The following is a 23,047-nucleotide window of genomic DNA, read 5'->3' as shown; positions in this document are numbered from 1 at the left end:
TCTGTCTATTTTTGTTTGCCTCCTCGCTTCAAAGAGAAATAAAAAGCATCACTGAGAGTATTTTCATAAATTTTTTGTTGTTGTTGAACAATGACTTGGGTCCTAAATAGGCAGGAAAAAAACTATCTGGTTCCAACTACCGTGACCCTCTGTGGCTTTCTCCTTTGACTCTCTAGGACTCTGTGTTATTATCATACATTTAGCTTGACAATCTGAATTGGGTAAGTAAAAAGGAGATTTGTCAGCTGAAGCAAGTCCTTAACACTTTCATCACTACCAATGCCTTTAAATCGTATTTTACCTTATAATATTCTATTGAAACCCAGCACTGGACCTATAATTAGCAGTGCTGGTTTTGCAGGCACCATGAATAAATTCCAAAATCTACAGCACTCCATTAAGGATCTCATCTGGGTCCTTTTGAAAAGGCTTAAATGAGGAAAGTCTATTTTATTTTGCTGCCCTGAGCTTTCTCAAATTTTGTTTTCAGAGCCAGTTATGTGATCATGCTACAGTATGTTAACACTGGGCTTTTACCCTCCCCTCTCTCTCATACATCAGGTCAGAGAAAATGGCATTTTATCTTATAATGAGCACACAACATACAGTTTTCACTACCGCATTTTAGTATTCCCATCAACTAGATATTCTAGATCATGAGGGCAGCTAGTGTAATCGTAATGTCAATGAGAAGGGCTGTTACGATTGAGACTAAAGATTACACGGAAAGAGCTGCTTTGAAACTAGTAATTATTACCAGTCCACTAATAGCGAATGATGCATCACAGTCTCACCATATAATCTGTATTTCACTCAGCTCATGCCAGTGCACCATATTATATTACAGTGCTCACAGACTCTAAATTCCTAAACTGCAGTCATCAATAAATGTGTTACTTGCCATAATTTGTGAAATTACTTTGTTCATAACATCTTTGATGGTTTAGAAAGACCAGAATTGATTTCCTGCGTGGCAAAATTAGGGCTACATTGATTTATTGACGTGTAAAATATAATAATATTCTTCATTTACTCTGATGAAAATCAACTTTTCAATTTGAGAGCCTCATTGGGCATTCAGGGGGATTGTTTTGATTTAGAGCAATAAACGGAGATCTGGCCTCAAGCAGAGGAACTCTGAGGCATCAAAACAGTTAAAATCAGCTATTAGCTCACCTACAGCTTTTACTTTATTTCATTTGATTGTATAGGAAGGAATGACCCCATTTCCAGTTTGTCACCAATGCTCAGGAGTTATAATTTAGAAGAGCAAATTCTGATGAGGGACTCTGGCTCTATTACTTACTGGCTGGTGGCTCTAGGACAATCATTTAATTTCTTCAAGTCTTAGGTTTCCTATCTGTAGTGTCAGTCGCTCAATCATGTCTGACTCTGTGACTATGGACTGTAGCCCGCCAGGCTCCTCTGTCCATGGGATTTCCCAGGCAAGAATACTGGAGTGGGTTGGCATTCCCTTCTCCAGGGTATCTTCCCAACCCATCGATGGAACCTGGGTCTCCAGCATTGAAGGCAGATTCCTTTACCCTCTGATCACCAGGGAAGCCCCTGTCTGTAAAATGAGTGTACAAACAGTACCTTAAAGAATTGTGAGGCTCAAATGACAAATGTATATAAAACCTCTCTGTAAACTATCATGTCCAACATGAATGTGAGTCTTTATTCCTAGGCTTGACTAGTTACCTAACATGATGACTAACTTTACACACCCACAAGGGCTTTTGGAGGAAAGACTGGAATCCAGGATCCAGGCCTTCTCAGGCCAAGGGGAGACCTTGGTTAGAGGAAAGCAAGAGTGGGTGATTTTAAGGCCCTGGACCATGGTCCACACAGCCAGGAGGCCACAGCGTAAGTGCCAAATGCTCTGAGAGCCTAGGGCAGAAGGTTAAGGAAGTCGAGTGGGGTGAGGATCACTTCTGCCCAAGGACTTCCTAGATCCCTACGACCCACTCCCACATACCTCATTCTGGTCACTCCTAAACTGGCCCTGCCAGCATGGGCACCAGCAAACTAGAAGACTCCTAGTTTCCCACCCCCTCAGATTAAACTCCCTGCCCTCAGGAGGATGAAGCCGGAGAGAGAGAAGGCACCTGTTTCCAGGCAGCAGCCCCTGGGCCCCCACTCCACCCTCCCCACTATGCCCCACTCTCTTCTCCTCCCTTCCCTCCAAAGGCTCTGTTCCCACAGCCAAGGACAGGCCCCAGGCAGGCACCCCCAGCAAAACGAGGAGAGCTCTCCCCACCCAGTCAGCATGTAGGCACTTGACACCTTGAGTGCAAGCCCCTGGGCTCTCTGCAATCAGTGACCTAACCCAGGCTTTAGCCCAGCTAGGTTGGGGCGGTGGGGGGGAGGAGGTGCTTTTAACCCCTGCACCACCCAGCCCTCAGGACCTCAGGGCTTGTGAAATTTCATACAATAACTCTTTGTTAGCTAGAATTACCTAGGAGTTAATAAAAATAAACAACCAGCTTCCAGTTTGATCTCAGGCTGTAGGCCCTGCCCTGCAGACACCATTCATAAGAAGGCTGGGTCTAATTGACCTCCCATCTGAAAACCAGCCACCTTGAAGGCCCCAACTCCTGGCTCCTCGTTTTTTTCATTTACTTTCAAAATAAAAATGGTTTCCTTAAATACAAATTAGATGTCACATTTCTTTTCTTCTTGAGCCTACTTTTTTGTGTTTGGGGTAGAATCAAGCCCCAGGCCCTCAACCCCTCCCCATCAGACTTTTTAGCCGTGGGTGAATCATACCGTGTATTCCAACAGACAGAAGCAAACTGTATTATCTTTTAAAACAACATCTTTCAGAAACGTTTTTATAAACATACAAATCTAAATTTCATAAGAAGGTCCCAACTATAAAAGTTGGCTTGAACTAATAACTGGACAGTGATAGCAATAGTGATGGTGGGGGTGGGGGTGGTATCTTTGAATTTTAGCAACAATGTTGTGCATTTTTCTGAATCTAGGAGAAAAAAAAGTAGAAATTATATATGTAATGTACCATTCATATATAAAAATATACCATGTTTAAAAACACACGCATATATAATATGCATGAGGATACCTCTACAGTAACTCTGAACTGAGTCCTTTCTGGTTCTGCTCTCTGCTAAAGACACATGTCATGGAGTAAATGCAAAGTCCTCTAAATGAAGACATGAGGGTGAATGCCCAGCAATAAAATGGGCCCTGAACAGACCTATGCAGTCACCAGTCATGGAGCCACACAAGACCCTGGGGAGGAGACCGACAAGAAGGAGCTGCTGTCAGTCTCATGCCCTCAGTAAGGAGAAAAAGAAAGCGGGGAAGGAAAAAAGTCACTGGGGCTGAATGACCTCGGGGAGCCAGGTGCCAAGTGAGTAATGGGATACACATATGCAGATGCCAAGGTATTTTGAAAGTAACTCCTTTCAGTACTTAAAACTTAAGGGTAATTTCCAGCAACTCTCATCTCTACACACATGGACATTTGTAGAAGAAAATAATGCTCAACTTACAAATACCCTGCGGGGCATATTCTGCACTCATCCCAGGCGTGGGGATTAGAGCTCCGTGTGCAGAACGAGGGGAGGAGAGGCCCCTCCAGTGCAGAAGTTTATCTGTGAAAGAAACCCAAAATCAAGCATGAAAGCTATAAACAATGTGCATTGTAAACCACAGGATATCACATTTCAGTTCCATTAAAATAGATTAGCATCATTACAACAGCCTTGCAGATAGTGAACAGGCCCAAGGCCTGTATCAAATGAACAGTGGTGACTTCTTTCCCACAGTTCTGTTTTTAATTTTGGTCTTTTTTGACAAAAAGGAAGGGAGTTGATGTTTTAGGTATGGGATAGGAGAGGGAGTGTTCTTTGGTTCATTTGTTAGTCTGATTATTGTCTTATAATAAGAGATATGTGAACAGCAAAAGGAAATTGCTAGTATGACTGGCAGGCTGGTAACATGGGGAGGTTATCTGCAAGGCTGGTTTACATGCATACATTTACTTTACCTATAGACAAGCTCAAGCAAAAAACAATATGGTAACAGAAAATTAGTGGATTTGTGACTCTTTCCTTCTGGAATAGAGTTCCACTCTGCCTTCCCTGTCCCACACTTCTGCTGTATTTAGCACCTTCAATGATAGGGAAACCATGGGCATCTCAGGATTTGGAATTCTATCCATGGAGTACCCCATATAGACATGTCTTCTTATAACACAAAGCAACGTAAAGACTAGACCTCTGAGGTTAAGGTAATTTGGCCAAATCCTCACCTTAAGGATAAGGAATCCTGCCACTCAGTGACTAGGAGACAACCAGCATTCCAAAAACAGCAGCACCCAGAAAGAGTGGCCCACCTTCTTTCTCTATCCCACTGCACTGGGCTGCATCCTGGTGAGGAAAAACGACTGCTCACACTAATAAACATAAATCTAGCCATAAATCAAGCATTTCTAGCACTGAGATTTTTGTGAGAAAGGAAATACTGGGTTTGTGCAACCTGGGGATTGTATGGTTTACATGGTGAGTTCCTAGCTTTTCAAGTTCACCTTGAGCTAACCAAGCATGGACAGGTCAAATCTGAGACAGTGGAGGAGAGGGACGGGGCAGGGATACTCCATGTGCTCTAGCGGCTTGGAGCTTGAGATGATTGGGGGAGGCAGCAGAGAAGAAAAACAGACTTTGATGGTGAGTAAACAGAGTATGTTTTCCATTAGCTTAATATTAAGAGCACTTAGAAGAGTTGTTGCTATACTCTAGGATAGCAGGTCTCAAGTGTAAAATATGTCCTGTTCTCCTTCTATAGATCACACTGCCAAGAACAGCCAGGGCAACCAGCACAAGGTTTCCTTTCATGAGGAGCCTGGTGGGTAACAATGGCGTGGTGCTCGTGGAAGCTCTTAAATCTGCTGTTACTGGGCCTGCCCAGGGAGGCTGCCTAGGACCATCTACAGAGGCAAGTCCTCCTCCCTGACCACCACCCCCCCAAAAAAAAAAACCAATTACTGCACAATGAACCAGCAAAAGCAGAAGACTGGACTTAGAAAACAAGCATGTCTTCATCCAAATGCTTACATTCCATGAATTGAGAGGTGAGGGTGAAATTAACTACAGATTTAGTCATAGCGTTTTTCAATGAGAGATCTGAGAATGCATTTTTGTACTTGTTCTTGCCTCAGCTATTGAATAAATTTGTTTGTCACCAAGACTGAAATCTGTTTCTTAGGAGACCCACACAACTGGATACTATGACCCCAACATGAGAACAAGGTACTTGGATGTTCACATAAGGGTAGAGTCTCATTTCATATTCCCCACCCCTGACTCTGGGAAGCAACCTTTTGGTGCCTTGACTAGACCTCCAGCAAGAACCAGAAAACCGTTCACCTTGTCCAGGCCTAACCAATTGCCTGCATCTCTTGTTGGCAAACTCCTCTACTAACTCCACTGGCCTAGAGCAAACCAAACTTCTGGGGGTAGCAGCCTGGCCCAGTTCCCCCACAGCACTAGGCCACAGGGCAAAGTGAGGCCTCACCAAGGAAAGTCTCTGAGCACCTGGCACCATGATTTGGTTTTGGTTTCTGAATTGTAAAAAACCTTAGAGATCATCAAGTCTAATGCCTTCATTTTGTAGATGGGGAAACTGAGGCCTTGAGAAATGAAGTGACTGGCCCATAGCTAGCCTGATGGTTAACCACAAAGTGAAGATCAGAGTTAGTCTCCTGACTGTCCATCCAGTGCTCTTTTCTGGGATATCCATCTCTCTCCTTCCCTCTTGTGGTTCCCACCATGTTCAGAACTGCCCAAGAGGTACCAGTGAGGAGGGATCTCTTTCTCTTGAACCATTGGGAGGAATAACCCTCTTGGAGGAGAGTCCAGCCCAGAGGTGTTGAATGGGCCTTTCGAACAGTCTGAATGAACTGACTTGGTTTCAAACTTAGGAAACAACACCTGATCTGCTTCCTGCGCCTCTTGGCTCATCCCCACTGTTGTCATCCTCTACCTCTGCTTCCCCTGAGAAACAGCCAGTAGAAGAGAAACAAAACCGTTCCTATGAGCCAAACAAGCTCCCGACACTGTCTTCCTGAGAGAGACTCATACTTGCATTTCTCCTCTCCCACGAAGAGTGACAAACCAAAGGCAACGGGCAGCCCCAGCTGATTCTGCAGCCTCTCCCGCCAAACACATCTCTAAACACATTCTCCCTGGTAAGCAGAATCAACATCCCCACAGGAACTGGAAATGCTAAATTGTTAATAGCCTCCCTAGGGCTTAACTTTTTGCTATGGTGCTTTCAATTATTTCATCACGGTTTAGGCAGAGTCGAGTCTCACAATTAATGCTTCTAAGCATCACCTTCAACCAGCAGCTCTGCCCCCACTCCAGGCCTCTTCTCCTCCCACCCACATTTTCATTCTCCCCAGGGGGAGGTGGGCTCCGCTGGCTGGCAGGGAAGTGAGCAGTTTACCTGTGCGCCCTTTACTTCTTCGGTGGTCCTCTCAGAGCAGTGGTTCTCAAAGTGCAGACCCAAGCCCAGTATCAGCATCACCTGGGAGCTTGTTTGGAAATGCGAAGTCCCAGGGCCTTCCTTAGACTTACTAAATCAAAAACTGGGTTGATGGGGAGGGGCAGAGTGGAGTACAAAAACCTGTGTTTAGCAAGCGCTCCCAGGGATTTGTATGCACAGTCCAGTTTCATAAGCACTGTCTTAGGGTAAGGGGAGGCATGGAAGCTGGAAGCTTTGATGTTCTCCTGGCAGAGATCCACTGGTTATGAGGTTGTCTGGAACTCACCTCCTTTAGGACCAGAGCAAGCTTGGGAAATTCCTAAGGATCCCTCCATGTGGAGTCCAAGGTTACACTCTCCCTCATTGACCAGGAACAGGCCCAGACTCAAACAGGGAACACTCTTTGCATAACTTCCAAACCAGCTGTTGTCAGGCAAAAGTGGAAATGTTTGTGAATGCAGCTGTGGCACGCTGCATGGTGTAATGCAGCCAGCACTGAACTCCTGTTTCCCTTTCTGGACTTGCAAATATGTGGCCCTCTTCTGAATCAATCTTTTCATATGCCTTGTACTCCTCTGGTGAAAGGCACTTTAATCTGTTCTGTTGCATAAAAGTCTCTCCAGACCCAGCATTTCCATTAAAGGCCTCAGAAATGCCTTACACATTTGTTGTTGTTGTTGTTGTTGTTTAGTTACTAAGTCATATCGGACTCTTTGGGACTCCATGGAATGTAGCCCTCTGGGCTCCTCTGTCCGTGGGATTTCCCAGACAAGAATACTGGAGTGGATTGCTGTTTCCTTCCCCAGGGACCTTATGCATTATTAGGTTGCAATGGTTCCTTATGGCTGAATAGCAAATAATGAATCTTATTTTTCTCAGGTCTCATTAAAAATCTGCACTGAATTGGGAATGATTTTGACTGTTATACATGGGTCACTTTACATTTCACTGTGCATCGGGACCAACTTCTGACAGAGTGCTATAAGCCAGGTGGGACGTCCCTGGAATTGAAGATCCTTAAATCAAGTTCTAGGTTTCCTCAAGAACACCTCAAAGATTCCTTTACTATTGACCTGCTATTTGTTTCCAAAACGAATCCCTGGGTATGTCATATAGCCACATCACTGTCTACCAATCAACAAGTAATCCTGTTGATGCACAAATGGGCAGGAACAGCCGAGCACAAGGCAACATTTCCAAAGCACTGCATGACTGCTCCAGGTGCCGACTTTTATCAAGATTTGAAAACCCAGATCTCTCTAGAGAAGTACATACATGTATGGATGTTTGCCGTTCGCTAAAATGTATATGTGCATCTATGTATTTCTTTTCTTAAACACACATTTCTAGATAATTTCCCTGTTTTCCTAAAGAGATGAAGCAGGGGAGTAGAGCGATCCCCAAGAGGAAGGGTCACCCTGTGAAATGTGACCTCCCACTCACCTTGGGTCTTCATGAAAAGAACGGATGACGGTCCACTATAATGGGGAAGAGTCTCTCTATTGGTGACAGGCCAAAATAAAGGACCCTAACTGTCCCTTCCAGCTCCAGCATTCTCATGTCTCTTCTCCACCCCCTGCCAATAGCCAAATTACAGATTACACTTAAAATGCATCCCAAAAGTTTGTAAAGTTCCATGAATGAATTCATTCTAGTTGTAGTAATATTACTGCATCTAAATCACAAAAATAACGACAGTGCAGCTAGTCTAAGATAGAGGCTTCTTTATTTAACTGAAAGCAAATCCACTGAATGTCCTTCTATCTCCTGACCCTCTGTTTAGGACAGATGCCAGCCCTCATTTCTCAGATCCTGTGACTTACTAGAGTATGTATATTATAGTTTGAATAATATAATATTATAGAGCCAACATTAGCAATACCTGTGTCTTGAACTGTGTCAGTCTGACTGAAAATGTGCCAGCTTTATCACTGCTCACAGACTTCTTAATTAACCTTCTGATATTGTCAAAATTGCATTCCCTTTTGTTCTAGAAATGAGCATTTATGTGAGCACGTCTCCCGTCACTATGCTTTTTCACTAGCTAAGATTTTACCAACTCATGACGCTTTATACAATCGAAAGCAAACAAGAATTCTACAGACATCACTTGATAGAATTTCTTTGCTGAAACTTGTTCATGGTCCTTGTATTCCTAGATACTTCACCAGTGACTTTAATCTCATCAATCACTCACTTAAAAACTCTCCCCCCCAACCCTTTTTTAAACCAATTCTATCATCTCAGAGCCTTGATTATCTAAACAACATATTACTAATTTCACCTGTTAAGAGTTCTCACCCTAGGCATCCACTCTATCAGTGGGGAGAAGAGATGACATCTTTCCTGTCCCTTTATCTATAAAAATGCAAAAAATGCAAGCCACCAATCTGTCAGGCCTAAACAGAATTTTCTGCAATCTGTGTCTTTAACATAAGCAAAGCATATAATTCAAAAAAAAAAAAAAATGAGCTTGCTTTTCAGAAGAATAAGTAAGCCAAAGACATTGTGTTGTTCCATCTTTGTGTTGAAATGCAGATTTCCCACTAAAAGGCAAATCCTTCATTTCAAAAGGTTGAATAGGATGGTACTTAAAAAAAGAATTCCAGCTGGTTAAATTTAGGGTGTTGAAAAAAGTTCATTCCAATAATATTCTTTGGCTCTAGGCCCAAAGTATTTTCACTTGATCGTGAATTAGATAAATTTTTATTACATTTTAAGCTCTTCCCTTAGAATGGTGGAACTGCTCGAGGAGACTGGAAGGGCAGCTGCATAAAAAGACAAATCATCTTATACGACACGACAGTTTTTTTTCCTTTGTTTAACTGTGTACCTCACTGTGCAAAATGTGTGTACCCAGTATAAATTCCATTCATTCATTCCTTGACAAATTCATTCAACAAACTATGGACTGAGTGCCTATAATGCCCAAAGCAATGCGCTACCTCTGTGGGCAAAGCAAAGCAAACTCGGACACAGACTTCCCTACAGGAAACTCCATCTGGCAGAGAAGACAGACCTGGAAAGGAATCACTATGCTCCAAAGTAGAAAGTGTGTCACAAGACAGGTACAGATAAACTGCAGTGGAAATTCAAAGGAATTTTGGAAGATAGGACAGTGGCTCTGGGGAAGAGGTAACTTTGGGACTAGACCTGGAGAGTCAAGAGGAAGGACTTTCTAGGTAAAAGAAAAGGCAAGTGTGGATGCCCAAAGAGAAGCAAAGCTCAAGGTACACACAGAGCAAACGGGGCTCAACAGGTAGTATATTTAAATCGAAATATTATGGACAAATCCACACAGCTGACAAGAGAGGATATGGTCATCTAAATAAATAAACCCTCAGGACTTTTGTGAAGGATTCAGCTTTCACAGCTTCTTATTTTCAAACATCACATTTTCTTACAATAATGGTTGCAGCCATGTGGATGCTGGTCAAACTATGAAAGTTCATCTGTCCTGTTTTGTTCCTGCCCTGTCCCCCCAACCTTGATTGTTTTTCCCCCTGATGAATGGTGGGTGGTCTGCCAAGGCAGAATTCACTGTTTTATTCCTCTGAGTCAGCCAAACAAGTGCTGATAGCCATGTTCTTTCTTGCAATACCACCTCCCCAGCTTAAATAATCTATTTCAGATGTATTATTGCTAGTTTCAGATGGGCTTGTACTTGCTGACACATTTTCAACAAACGACTGTGCAAGAAACGCGGAGATTTTCCTATACTGCTGTGTCTCTTCAATCATCAGCTTGACCTTCCCTCCAAATTTCTCTGCTTTCTTCTCTTCAAAGCCCTGGGGAGGATGGGGGTAACCCTACTCCGGCTCTGAGTCCTTATATGGAGGAATGTTTGTGTGTGGTGGGGTGTGAGGGAGAGTGTATGTGTGTGTGTGCACGCGCGCATGCATGCATGTGTGTGTGTGCACTTGCCTCTACCCGAGATTATTTTTCAGGTTATTTGGGGGAATTGGGAAACAACTTTTAAAGAGGGCTTGCCCAATGGGTTCCTTCATGGGTCCCCTGAATCTCTCTCCAGATTCCTTTCTTCCTGTAGGATGTTAGGGGCTCATTCCTCTATTTTTTTTTTTTTTTTTCAGTCGCTCAGTCGTGTCCGACTCTTTGCGACCCCATGGACTGTAGCCTACCAGGCTTCTCTGTCCATGGGATTCTCCAGGCAAGAATACTGGAGTGGGTTACCATCTCCTTCTCCAGGGGATCTTCCCGACCCAGGGATCGAACCCAGGTCTCCCGCATTGGAGGCAGACGCTTTAACCTCTGAGCCACCAGGGAAGCCCCATAGAGACTGCTAAAACAAAATCAGGAATTTAAGTTCTTCAATCCCAACTCTGCCATTCACCAGCTATGTGACTTTGAGTAAAGCACTCCCCCTTACTGGCCCTGTTTTCTTATCTTTAGAAAAAGAGGACTGAAATAGATGAATGAGTTTTTTCTCCCAAGCGAGTCTTGAGTCTCCTTGGGATCAGATCAAGGGCACAGGTAAGACACCTACTATGGCCCATCCTAGAAGGTGGCCAGGATGGAACTATGCCCTGTTATGACCTGGTAGGATGAGGCCAATGTGGGCTGGGTCTGGTCCCCAGGCTAACTCTTAAGACTCAGAGTGTAGGCCTGACGGTGGTTTCCAGTCTCCTGGGGCACAGTCTCGCAAAGCTTACTTGTCTTGAGTTTCAAGCAGGAAACCTAGGTGGGTCCTGAGCGAAGGTCAGAGAGAGACTGAAGGTCAGAGAGAACCAGGAAGAAATTTCCCACAAACTCAGGCTAAATGTCAAGGGGAAAGGTCTCTGCTGCCCATGCCAGAGGGCCAGTGGCAAAGATCGGCCTCATGCCAGAGCCTGGCACCCACTGTATATGAGGGCACACAGAGGACTGTGAGAGAAGCCAGAGTCCTCTCCCAACCCAACCCAACCAGAGAAGCCAGGCCCTAGCACCCTGTGGTCCCTGCCTCAGCCAACTTGCAGGGTTCCTGGAAAGCCGAGTGTAAACTGAATTTCTGTAAACTGAATCACATTTGCTAACGGACATAATTTCAGCGATGTTTCATCACCCTTCCAGGCTCATCGAAAATTGGCAGGGCTTCTAACACTTTTACCTTTTAAGTGCTTATTCCTCCACCCCCTCCCCAACCTCTCTGTCAAGTAGTTAATGATCTGTAAACAAACACTTTAAATTCAGTGGGGGAGCTCACTATTTAAAGGAACCCTGTGGCGAAACCTTTTGAAAAGTTAACAATCTTTCTGTAATGTGAAAAATCACCCTCTAATTTATCGGTTTCCATTGATGAGATTTGGTGTATATCGGACTTTCTTAAAGTGGGACTCAACTGCAGTACCTTTGTGGTTAGAAGAAGGGGTGAGGAATGAAGAAGCTGAAGTCTCGGATGCGTTTCTTTTGCCCTAATCATCCAGCCTCACGCACACACAGACCCCACTCACCCCACAGAGAAAAGAAGAAAAGGCCGGAAAATCATAGCCCCAGCACCTGGAAAGCTACCCCCGCATCTCTCCAGGATTTGATGCCTGGAGGAACAACCATTTTCACATGAGGTGCTGTGCTAAGTCACTTTAGTCGTGTCCGACTCTTTGCGACCCTATGGACTGTAGCCTGCCAGGCTCTTCTGTCCTCAGGATTCTCCAGGCAAAAATACTGGAGTGGGTTGCCATGCCCTCCTCCAGAGAGTCTTCCCAAACCAAGGGTTGAACCAGAGTCTCTAACGTCTCCTGCATTGGCAGGCGGGTTCTTTACCACTAGCGCCACCTGGGAAGCCCTTGAGGGAAGGAAGGCATTTAGGCTGTAAAGGTGGATCCAATGAGACTGACCATTTGCTCAGCAAACGTTTAATTCTGATAACACCAGTCAGGGCAGAGAAGGACTTCTCTATCAAAGCAAGCAGAACATGCAACTCCCAAATTCCTCTGAAGGGGCCACCCCGAGCCTTTTTTATCTATGTCAACTCGCAACAAACAGAATTTATGCTTCCACATAACCATTTTCATCAGTCTCAAGAAAATGCCAGAACAAGCTGAAGAAAATCAAGCTTAGCACTTATAGGAATGCCCCTGATATTTTCAGGTGTTCTCAGGCCTTGTGGAGGAGGATGTTGGCGGGATGTGGGCAGTGATGCTGCTGGAGGAAAGAAGCATGGTAGGTGGATATGAGCAGGCCCAGAGAGCTGGGGGATTTTCTGGTTTCATCTTCCAGGACTGATGTGTGCAACCTTCAAAGAAAAAGGGCACAGAAGCACAGGTGGCCCCAGGAAGGCCCGGTCAAGCCTCCAAGCCTGGTCCTTCTTAATAAAGTGTGTCATGGGACTTCCGTGGTGGTCCAGGGGTTCAGACTCCATGCATCCACAGAGCAGGTGTAGGCTTGATCCCTTGCTGGAGAAGTTCTGCATGTCGCAAGGTGTGGCTAAAATAAAGAAGGAAGTATGTTGCGGCCTCTGTGCAGGGCTTCATCTTTTCCCCAAAGCCTTCTTCCTCACATTCTGATTCCACAGGACTCCTGTGGGGTGAGGGAAGGTGTTATCCTCACCTCCCCGGGTGATGGAAGATCTCTTCAGGCATCCTGCTTCAGGCAGTGAGGGCAGGGCTGGAACTCAGAGTCCTGCCCACCGACCTAGGGACCAAGCTGTGTCCCCCATTCACCACTCACCTCAGAGCCCTCCAGGCCGGCTGAGTGTCTGGGTGTTCGTCTTAAAGACACTTGCAGGCAGTGCATTGCCTTCCTGGGATGGTAAAATGGGATGTGAGCATCCAGGGAAGTGGGGGAAAGGCACGCTCTAAGGGCCTAATGCTCTGTGACAACCTTGGCCAAGAGATCCTTAGCACCAGATTTGGCCATTCTCCAGAATTCAAACCTATTATGTCCAATGGTTAATACAGAACTGCTCGGAAATTATGAGAACTAATTTAAGGCTTCAAAGCTCTACAAACTTAAAAAAAAAAAAATGGTCTAGCAGGTCAGGCTCTGACATTTCTTCAGGAACAAAACTAGGCTGCCCTCTCGCCTGAGGTGAGATTGACTCAAGGAGAGTTCTGGGGCTTCGAGGCCAGGCCTCGTCCCACGGCAGCAAGTCCTTGTTTCAGAAACAGGCCTCTGCCCGCCCACAGGCTCCTCCGACTTCTGCTCCCATGGGCTCCAAGCCCTGGCCTCAGTCCTAACCTCTCTGACAGCCCCACAGAACAAAGGAAAGGCAGACACAGCCTATCGACTGGAGGCCTGTTTTCTTGGCCCCAGAGTTCATTTTCCTGGCTTTTTATCCAATTTCAAATCCTGCATTTATCCCACTGACCAACCTGGAAAGAATTTCCTGAATAAAAAAAGATGCCCATGTGTATGATCTGCAGTCCCTCAGGAGGTACCACTGGCTGTTCTCGGGCTTGCTAATTCTGCTGATTCAATGAGGAAACACACAAAGTTATCAAACTCCTCCAAGCTCCCAAGCCAAGAACACATCACCCTCTCCACCCACTGGACAGGTCCGCTTGAGAACTCAGCTTGTGACACCTGGCCTCTCCGGGCATTGGGGCCACAACCCCCTTTCCTGTTTCCACAGACATCAAGGGGGCCCCACACGAGAAGGGAGTCCCCAGGATCATTTCTTGTTTTGAACCTATGACTGCCTGGCAAATGAGGCCTCAGTTACACTCTTTTCTATGCAGCGCCAGACGTGAGACCGACCCGGAGCCACCCACGTCAAGGTCTCCCAGGTCCACTAGGAACGGAGTCGCTCCCCTCTCCCTAACAAGCCCCTCAGGCTAAAAGCCCCCTCTGTCACCGGCCCACAGATCTCCGCTACCATCACACTCCAGCCCTGTCAGGCGGTGGGGAGTGTGGACAGCAGGGCTGACGCGGTTTCAAAGAGGCCGACCAGGCAAGAACCATCCTGTACTCCTGCCCCAGCTCTAACGCAATAAAATGTCTTTTATCAGTGTAATTCAAGGCAAAGAGTCAAGGGTCTGTCACCATTTTAAAGAGGCTTATTACATGGCCACAAAAATTTGCCTCGGGCTCAAACCTGGCATGTAAGGTATCAGCGTGGGACAGGTTCTTTTGATTTGATTTTATTTTCTTACAAAATCTGAAAATGAAACGCTTCTGTCCCTCCCTTCCACCAACCGTTTTTTGATTTATGGGGGAGGAGGAAAGAAATCTGAAGTTGACAGGTTGGGACAACTCCACTCAGCTTTCTCACTCAAAAGCTGCTTTTGTTAAACCATACTTTGCATTTATGGCCTGCGGCTCTTGGCTGACTCGGCTGCTCCTCCAGTGTGGAGTGAGCTGTGGACTTCCCCAGGAGGAGGCCCCACTGAGATTACACCCACCTCCCCACCCCACCCCGCACCCAGGGCCAGGGCACAGCAGCTCAGGGGACGGGGGGCACCAAGTCCCCGGTTAGACAAAGGCAGAGCCGGCAAAGGATCTCCCGCCTTACACTATGGATCCAGGGCTTCATGTGATGTTCATGTGTCCACCACTTCTGGTCCCAACTAAAGTCCAGCCTTCTGAGAACCAATCATGCACTGTCCACCTCTCCTCACCCAACACCATCGCTTCAAACAATACTCTTAAATCGCATGCTGTTCAGGGGACTTTTCTTCCTGAAGGGCGATTCTAAATGACCTGGGCTGAAAGGAGCTGCCAAGGACCCAGCAGTGACCAAGGGGACCTGCCTTCCTGGAGTCGCTGAGGTCTCTCCCGTAAATGATTCACTAACCCCGGAGCCTCCAGGTCAGCCTTGACCCAGGAGATGATTACAACCAGTTGAAAGTGGTTGCTGGCCCATCAGTTCACTGTACAATGTTGACAACCTGTGACTGTATATTTACTCAATGGTCATTATGGACAATCAAGTTAATAATTCACTTTCCAAACGCTGCGTAATTATACAGTTAGAAGAGTTACAATAGATGTCAAATTTCCTTAAGCCTTCTGATGAATTGGTCCCAATTACCTAGTCTGGCTGCCTTTCCTCCCCTTCATCGTCTCAATTTTTTTTTTTTTTAGTAATATCCTACACTTTCCTCTATTCTCATTCCCTACCTATAGCCCCATCTTTCTGCCCCGAGAGAGGGAACAGTGCAAAGTCCTTCAGTTCAAGGAATCCTCTTTAGATCATACGGTTTTGCTTCACTAAAAGGGTAAATAAGGCTAGCCCTGGAAGGTGCGTGGAAGCCTGTGTGGATGACCTCATCTGCCTCCCTGCCTCAGATGCAGGAGGCTGCCTGCAGCAGCCCACGCCTCATCTCCCGACTGTCCTCAATCCTGGCACCACCCTGTGGAGGGCAGGGAAGAGAGTGCAAAGCCCTGGAGTGCTCAGCGGGGCTGGGGCTTCCCAGCCAAATGACTGGGATGTCCCTGCCCAGCCGGAGCCCCAGGCCCAAGCCCAGCCCCTGACTATGGGATGTGCCGAAGAACAAGAGAGAAACACGGACACCCTGAAAACAAAATGAGGCAGGGATCCCAGGAAAATCAAAACCATTCAGACCCCCAGGCCTCCTCTACATCTCCCAAGAGCTAAACTCAGCCCTTGGCACCCTTGCTTTGTGGTCTTCACGCATCCACCTCACCCACCACAAGCATATAACCTGCTTTCCAGGCTCAAAGCAAGTTCTACCCCCAACCCGAGTAGGCCAGCGTGCTCAGCTGATCCCGCTCACCCCAAGCTGCAAGCCCTGGCAGGGAAACCCAGGCAAGATGAAGGTGCCAGAGCACAGGTGGTGAAGGAGAAGAGGGACAATGGTGACAGGAGGTGATGGCAGCAGAGACAATATCTTTTCTCCATTTCAATGAAACGTGATTTTTTTAAGTCATTTTTCTAGCTCCACTGCCTACCTCCTTCTCTCTCCCACATGCTCCAGCACACACAACCCAGGGCTCCTGTGTTTTGAAAGGTCTCTCTCCCCATCCCCACTCCTGCCTCACAGACGAGATGAATTTTCTAGCAGATTCCTCACCCCAAAATTTTATGTTATGGTGGTAAAGTCTTTTGACCACCACGGGGTTCTGGAATCAAGAGTTCAGCATGCTCTCTGGGACGTGAACTAGGAAAAGTCCTGCAAAAATTCTCAAATTCATGAAACCCACCTAGATAGAGAAAACATCTCCAGAACCTACACTCGGTTCTAATAATGGGGAAGGACTAACATTTCCTGGCTGACAGCTTGGATAACACTCTCAGATCTAGAATCTCATTCTTCAGGGGCACTCTTTGTGCCCAGAGAGGGGACAGGCCTGGTAAAGAGGAGATTTCTACACATTTAGAATATTTGTGATCGTTCTATGTAGACAGTTTGGTGGGAGTTTTTTTGTTATTTGTTCAGGTTGTGGTTTCTTTTCCTCCATTAAAAAAAAAAAAAAATTGGAGCTGTATTTGTTTCCTGTTGGTGGTATGGACAGAAGGCGGGTGTGTGGTGGAGGAGGTGTGTGGGGAGATGGCTGATGGATGGAGCAGGGCCGAGAATATCCGGAATTGGAGAAAAGTGAGAAATGGAGCTTTTTCTTGGCTTCCAAACAGTTGTAATTTCTACTGCCACCGCTTAGATCCTGGGCACCAGGCAGAGAGAGAGTGGGAAAAGGGACATGTGACAACTTTGCCACAAATCAGGATTTGGCATTTAAATCCACAGGAAGCAAGAAGAATAGAGGGACTTCTTATTTATAGATTTGCAGATGAATTGAATGAGATAACCCAAAATGCACTTCTTGTGTATCTGAAGGAGCAATTCCATTTTCAGACTTGGAAAGTTTCCCATAATTGAGTATCACCCGACCCCAGCAGCACGCTGCATCCCAAGGTTAAGATCGGCTTCCTGAAAACCGGGCAGAAGGCTGCTGCCTTCAGTGGTAGCTCAAGAATTCCACTTTGAAGGACAGGTTGGTACCACACTACATTTAACTGGATTCAGTTCATCTGATTATACAGTGCCTTGCTTTCTGGAATATGCAATCATCTCTTTCTGATGACATTTTAAATATCCAACTAGACAAATAATTGCAACAATAATTGATAGCAGAGTCAAGCTGGAAGATCACTGATTGGCAGAGTCCCCACCAGAACAAATCTTCTTTCTTTCCAACATTACAGGAACGATGCTTAAATCTAACTTTTGCTGATAAATGCTCAAAATCTGATTTACTGATCAACGCACGGCAAGAAAACCTGCACTTCAGCCTGTGATTACTCTGTGAGCCGCTGGAAAAGAATCAGGCAGTGTGATTTATATTATTCTATTTCCCATGAATAACTGCAAGGATAGTGTGGGGAGTTTGGGGAGAATCAACAGGAATAAGAGAAGTGCGGCTCTTAATACTGTGCTTCCTGAACCTTGTTGGCCAACCCTCAAGGTTTACAGCCCTTTCCCCCTCCGATGTGTGTCCCGTGTGGAGAAACGGTTTTGACAGAGGGAACACCAAGAAAGGAAGGTCCACAAATGATTGGCTCCACTCAGGCCTTTGAAAGCTGGTTTAAATAGCCTCAAACCAGGACTTAAATCCCACTGCCCTGGCCCTGAGCTCCAGACAGGGTCAGGAGGTCTGGGCTCAGACAGACCCCAAGGGATCTCAGGCAAGTCCCTGGGGACAGATGAGGTCCATCCAAGATACATCCCCAAATCAACCACTGTCTATGTCACGTGTTTCGATTGTAATATTCAAGTTGTTATGGTTTGGGTCACTGCTTTCAACAATTCAGACCCTGTGGAATGCTGCAATGGTCAGAAATAACTCAGAGAGGAGGCTTGTCTCCGGGAAACATCAAATGAACGAGCTGGCATATTCACAGAAATAGATTACAGTAAGGAAAATCTAAAACAGAAGATTTATCTGATTGCTCCAGCCAGCGACAAAGGCAAGAACCAGGCGTGGAGTCTGAGCACTAGCATGAGAGTCTCCTTTCATTTTTTTTTCCTCCTGGTTTTCCTATCTCTAAACCCTATTTTCTTTTCCCCTTCTTGTTCTTTCTTTATTCCCGTCCTTCTTTCTTTCTTCTTTTTCAGGCCAGGGTGATTTTTTTCCCCCCTTGAAACAGAACCATTATAAACGAGTTCACCTCATAGCTTCTGTTAAAAATCAGGAGCTTGTTAGATGTAATGATTATCTGCGCCGTGACACTTAGCTCATGCGAGGGGGCTTGTCGAACAGCTTTCCTCTAATTTGGATCTCCTCCGGTAATTAGAAAGCCCTTAGAGTTTCCGCAAATGCAGGTCACTATCGACAGCGCGTGCTTTCGAGGCTTCAAGCGCCCGTGACAGCGGTGGCGCTCCCCTCCCAGGAGCTGGCAGGGTTGTCCAAACTCTGACAGTGTCAGAAAATTCAGTCACCACAGCCGCTTCGCAGGAAGTTCCAGGCAAGGTGACTGTCCACACAGTCTGTTTCCACATAGCCAAAGAGCCTGATGAAATCTGCATTCAAGTCCAGCTAAAAATAGCCCAAATGTCACTCCTCTCCCTCTCACTCCCTTTTCTCTTCTCTTCTCCTTTCCACCTCTGTCTCTCCTTTCCATCCCCTTTCCACACCTCCCTTCTCTCACCTCCCCTCCTTTTACTCTCCCGAGTTCAAAACAGTCACAAAACACCAGAAAGGGAAGTAGGCTTTATAGATAAACCAGGTTGCTTTTCATTGAAATAGCAGTGATTGTGGAACAGAAACTACCCCCTCCCCTTTCAAAAAACTATTTCCTATTTTTTTGTGTGTGTGCTGGTCAGCAAAGGCACCTGGTGAGGTGGAGGTCAAGTCTACACTCCCAGCACGGCTCACATTTTTTTCTTAAGCGAAGGAAGACCTTGAACGGGGAGCAAAAAGAAGGAGGAAGGAAGGAAAGGTTAAAAACTCAAGCCAAAAGGCATATGGGGCTGAGGTCTTTTGCCCTTATCACCATGCAAAGCAAGACCTCAAAATTTAGGAAGACTTATTTAGGAGTAATCCATTATGTGCTGGTCAGGAGCTGGAGAAGTGGGAGGTGCTGGTGATATGATGACCATGTGTGTGTAAATTTGCATTTATTTCATCAAGTTAATCTAAATTTCATCAAGTTCAAGCAAAAAAAAAAAACCTCTGGGGCATTTGCCCAAGACTTGGCCAAAAAGAGATCAGCATTTTAAATCAAAATAGGAAACATAAAAATTATTTGCACATCTCCACCCCCACCAACAAGGGACACCCCTGGAAGAACAACTGTCCTTTGCCACCACAGTTCCCAAGTGGACTGGTCTTAAGGCCAAAGCCCAATTCCCTAAGCAGATCTCACACAAATGCAGGCAGCTGAGGGAAATGGAACCCTGGCCTCAGAATTGCCTTAAGAACTGCAGCGGGATCCAGTGGGGTAGGGGATGCCAGAGGCTGGACTGATGAATTCACACAAACCCAGAAGGAGCTCAAGTCACAGCAACAAGGAAGGGTAGAGCAAGATAACCCCAGCAAGAATCCCAAAGCTAGGATCCTCAACAGCCACGGTGGGCAGCTGACCCCGGTGGGCAACCAGGCCTCTACAGACATCCTGCGGCTTCAGCTTGGTCATTGGCCTCCAGACACTAGTCCTAGGAAAGCCTTGAGCCTTGGTGCCTTTGAGTTAACTGGGAAAAAAAATCAGGATCATTTAAGATTCTGCCTGTGAGGAAAATATAAGAAAAAACCTAGACCTGGGAAATAATGTGAAAAGTAGTGAAACCCAATCGAGTCATTTACAAAGAAAAACCCTGAATCCAACGTCATAAAGCTGCTGAATATTAGGTTCCTAGGAAACTGTCCCAGCAACCTAGATATGAGAAACAAAGCTTGCTATTCTGAGGTGAGAGGACTGTCTTTGACTTGGGATAGTCAAACGCTGTCTATAAATATCAGCATTGCTCTTTGTGAACACCGGGCTGAGCTCAACCCAGAGAAGTCAAGTATTTCCCTAAGGTCACACAGCAATTCCACGTCTCCCCAGAAAAACCCTTTGCCCAAGAGATGGCTTTGTCTTCTCTCAGAAATATATATTGCTTACCAGATCCCCATTTTCAAAAGGAGGGCTGGGGAATGAGACTGCACATTTTGGTGTCTCTTTCCCAACTTTCTTTCTCCAACCCTCTGCTCTGGCTCTCTCCTTTCACATACCCACATAGGTGCACACCTATGCACACACACACACACGCACACAATCTGTTTAGTATATATAGGGATCTATTTCTACATCTACCCAAAGATATAGATCTATACACATTTAAATCTATATCTAACACCACTGCTTTGGCCTAAAATAGGGGGACAGCAGCAAGTTCTTCTCCATTCTGAAATGGATTTGACTGAAAGGCTGCTGAAGGGTCAAGACCTCCTGGGAAGGTGGGTCCTCCAACTTTCACCATCACTGCACTGATGGTACAGTGGACCATGGCTCATGGACCCATGGTGGACCATGGCTCATTCGCAGATAATGCCTTGTGACCCATTCTCTCCCCTACACATCAGATGGAGACACCAAACACAGTTCTACCAGTCTACCTTGCCCCACCTCCAACTGGGCACTCATACCTTCTTCCCAAACAATGAGACAACACAGTGGCCAAATGCTGAGAGTCCACTTTAAGTGCTGAAGTGAGAAATTCAAGAAAGCTGTGCTTAGACTGCACATGCACACTCATATGCATGATCACACAAACACATTTTGCACAGAAGTGGGAGGTATGATGGATTAGCTGGTAGACTATTATGAGACCCACGGGAGCTCCAACTCCACATGAGGACTGGATCTGGAATGTCTTCCAGGAAGACCCTTATGCATTAGACGGTTGACCAAGGCAGCGTTAAAGCATTAGGTGATACACCAACACATCATGGTATGACAGAGAGGCAGCCCATAGTCTCAAAATGACCACACCTCTTCCTAGAGCGGCATTTCTGCTCAACACCCTGCGAAGCCACTCGTCTCTCAAACATGGCCACTGCTCTCGCCCTGCATTCCCCCTTTCACGTTTTCACCCCTTTCCCTGCTAAACGAAATAGAATCAGGACAAATTAAACTTTCATTTTAAGACTGCTGTTCTATCAGAATGAAAAGGACTCAGGAAATTCAAAACTAAAGCAAAACGTCCCTCCTATGAATCTAACTTGACTATTCAGACATCTCAGAGTCCTACAAACAGGGCACCTGCCTGCCTTTGATCTGTTACTCGCCATGGGCCTCTGCCACAGGCAGGAGAGGGAACGCCAGGGCACCCCCTAAGTCTGTGAAGCTCTAACCTTTTACCCATGTAATGATCTATTAATATAGTGTTTTGTCTTTAATCAGAGAAAGAATAAGATAATTTGATATCCCATAAAAATCCCTAACCTATATTTTCCAAGACCATTAGGCAGTCCTTTTGCGTTAGTGTCAGCACATCACATACTGCATCTCCTATCAGGCTTTCGGGTGCAGCCCATAGCACCCCACACCAAGATCGGGAGAAGAAAACTCAACCATGGGCAGAGGGTGGGTGGCGTGCGGTGGGCAGTGACTTTTTCGTCATCTGTATGGAAACTGGGAAATCATCTTCTCAAATGGAGATTACCTTTCCTTGGGATCCTTCTGGAGGGCTATAAATAATAGAACATACTAAACAACACTATATATTTTAAAAATGAACACAGAATCAGATTAAGGAAAAAACTAAATTATACCGTTATAAAATGCAAAGTTAAAAAAAAAAAGAAGCATGAAAAAGATGTCTTAGTCCATCCCCTTTGGTTAGCCCTACTCTCTGGCAGTCAAACCTGCCTTAATAAGGGCGTTCAGAGATACTATTTCTCACTCCCTTATTTATAAGCAATGGAATGCAAAAAGTGAGAGGCTTAATTTCATCTGACTGCTTAATTTGCAATCATTTCACCATCAGCTATTCTAACTAAGGAAGCTGCAGAAAAGCAAAGACTGGAAATTTATGAACACTCTATAAGAAACGTGGATTAGAATTTAGTCTAAATATGTGAGAAGAACCTGGGCACATGGCATAAATGTAAGATACAAGTGTTCTGGGAACCTCTGCCTCTAAGCATCTTATGACTCAGTTTTCCCATCTCTAAAATGGAATTCCCTAACCAAATCTGAGGAAACATTAAAAAACAATTGGATTTTGATGCTTGGTAGAAACCAACACAATACTGTGAAGCAATTATCCTTCAATTAAAAATAAATTTAAAAAAAAACAACTGGATGTTAAACTCTCACAAAGAACCCTCTCTTTGTTATTAGTTTTGAGCTGGGTTTTGAAAAACGCAAGAATAATACATGTAATGCATTCTCGTTCTGCAGAATCATGAACGTTATCCTGGAAGAGTCTGCCTCATTGGCTGTTGAAAGAGACTGTTTCTTTCCTTCTAGGAACACAAGGAGTGAAGTTGGCTGTTTCATCAAAGCCTGTAAGACACCTGAGTCATCGTTTTAACTGAACAATTTCTCCAAGAATTCAACCACGAGACAGGGAAGAAGCCCATCTCTGCCGTGTGTTGGGAAATGCCATTGACTTTTCCCTGATTCCTCTCCTCTGTCCTTGGCAATCCAGTTACG

The 23,047-nt window shown here is 45.5% G+C and overlaps 1 protein-coding gene and 1 long non-coding RNA gene across 13 annotated transcripts in view; both read right to left on the bottom strand.

Moving 5' to 3' along the window:
- BCL11A (BCL11 transcription factor A) overlaps positions 1 to 23,047 on the bottom strand; it is a 100,988-nt gene that overhangs the window by 12,229 nt on the left and 65,712 nt on the right. For 7 of the 12 annotated variants that reach the window (XM_088841415.1, XM_088841416.1, XM_088841424.1 and 4 more), the window contains exon 3: positions 3,519 to 3,620. The exons of 4 other annotated variants lie outside the window; for them this stretch is intronic. In XM_088841415.1, coding sequence (XP_088697541.1) covers positions 3,519 to 3,620 — 102 coding nt within the window. Of the gene's footprint in view, positions 1 to 3,518; positions 3,621 to 4,279; positions 7,309 to 23,047 lie in introns of those variants that run through there. One more of the 12 variants, XM_088841423.1, reaches the window with a different exon arrangement.
- On the bottom strand, positions 12,804 to 13,901 carry LOC148776178 (uncharacterized). The gene is made up of 3 exons (XR_016038591.1): positions 13,821 to 13,901; positions 13,177 to 13,249; positions 12,804 to 12,933 (listed from the first exon to the last, which is right to left on the bottom strand). It is a non-coding gene; the product is annotated as an uncharacterized LOC148776178 (long non-coding RNA).

Source organism: Moschus berezovskii, chromosome 11, assembly GCF_049115385.1.
Source record: "Moschus berezovskii isolate FMDL1 chromosome 11, NW_MosBer_1.0, whole genome shotgun sequence".
In the NCBI taxonomy this organism is placed as follows: domain Eukaryota; kingdom Metazoa; phylum Chordata; class Mammalia; order Artiodactyla; family Moschidae; genus Moschus; species Moschus berezovskii.
This window is presented reverse-complemented; position numbering and strand designations above follow the sequence as displayed.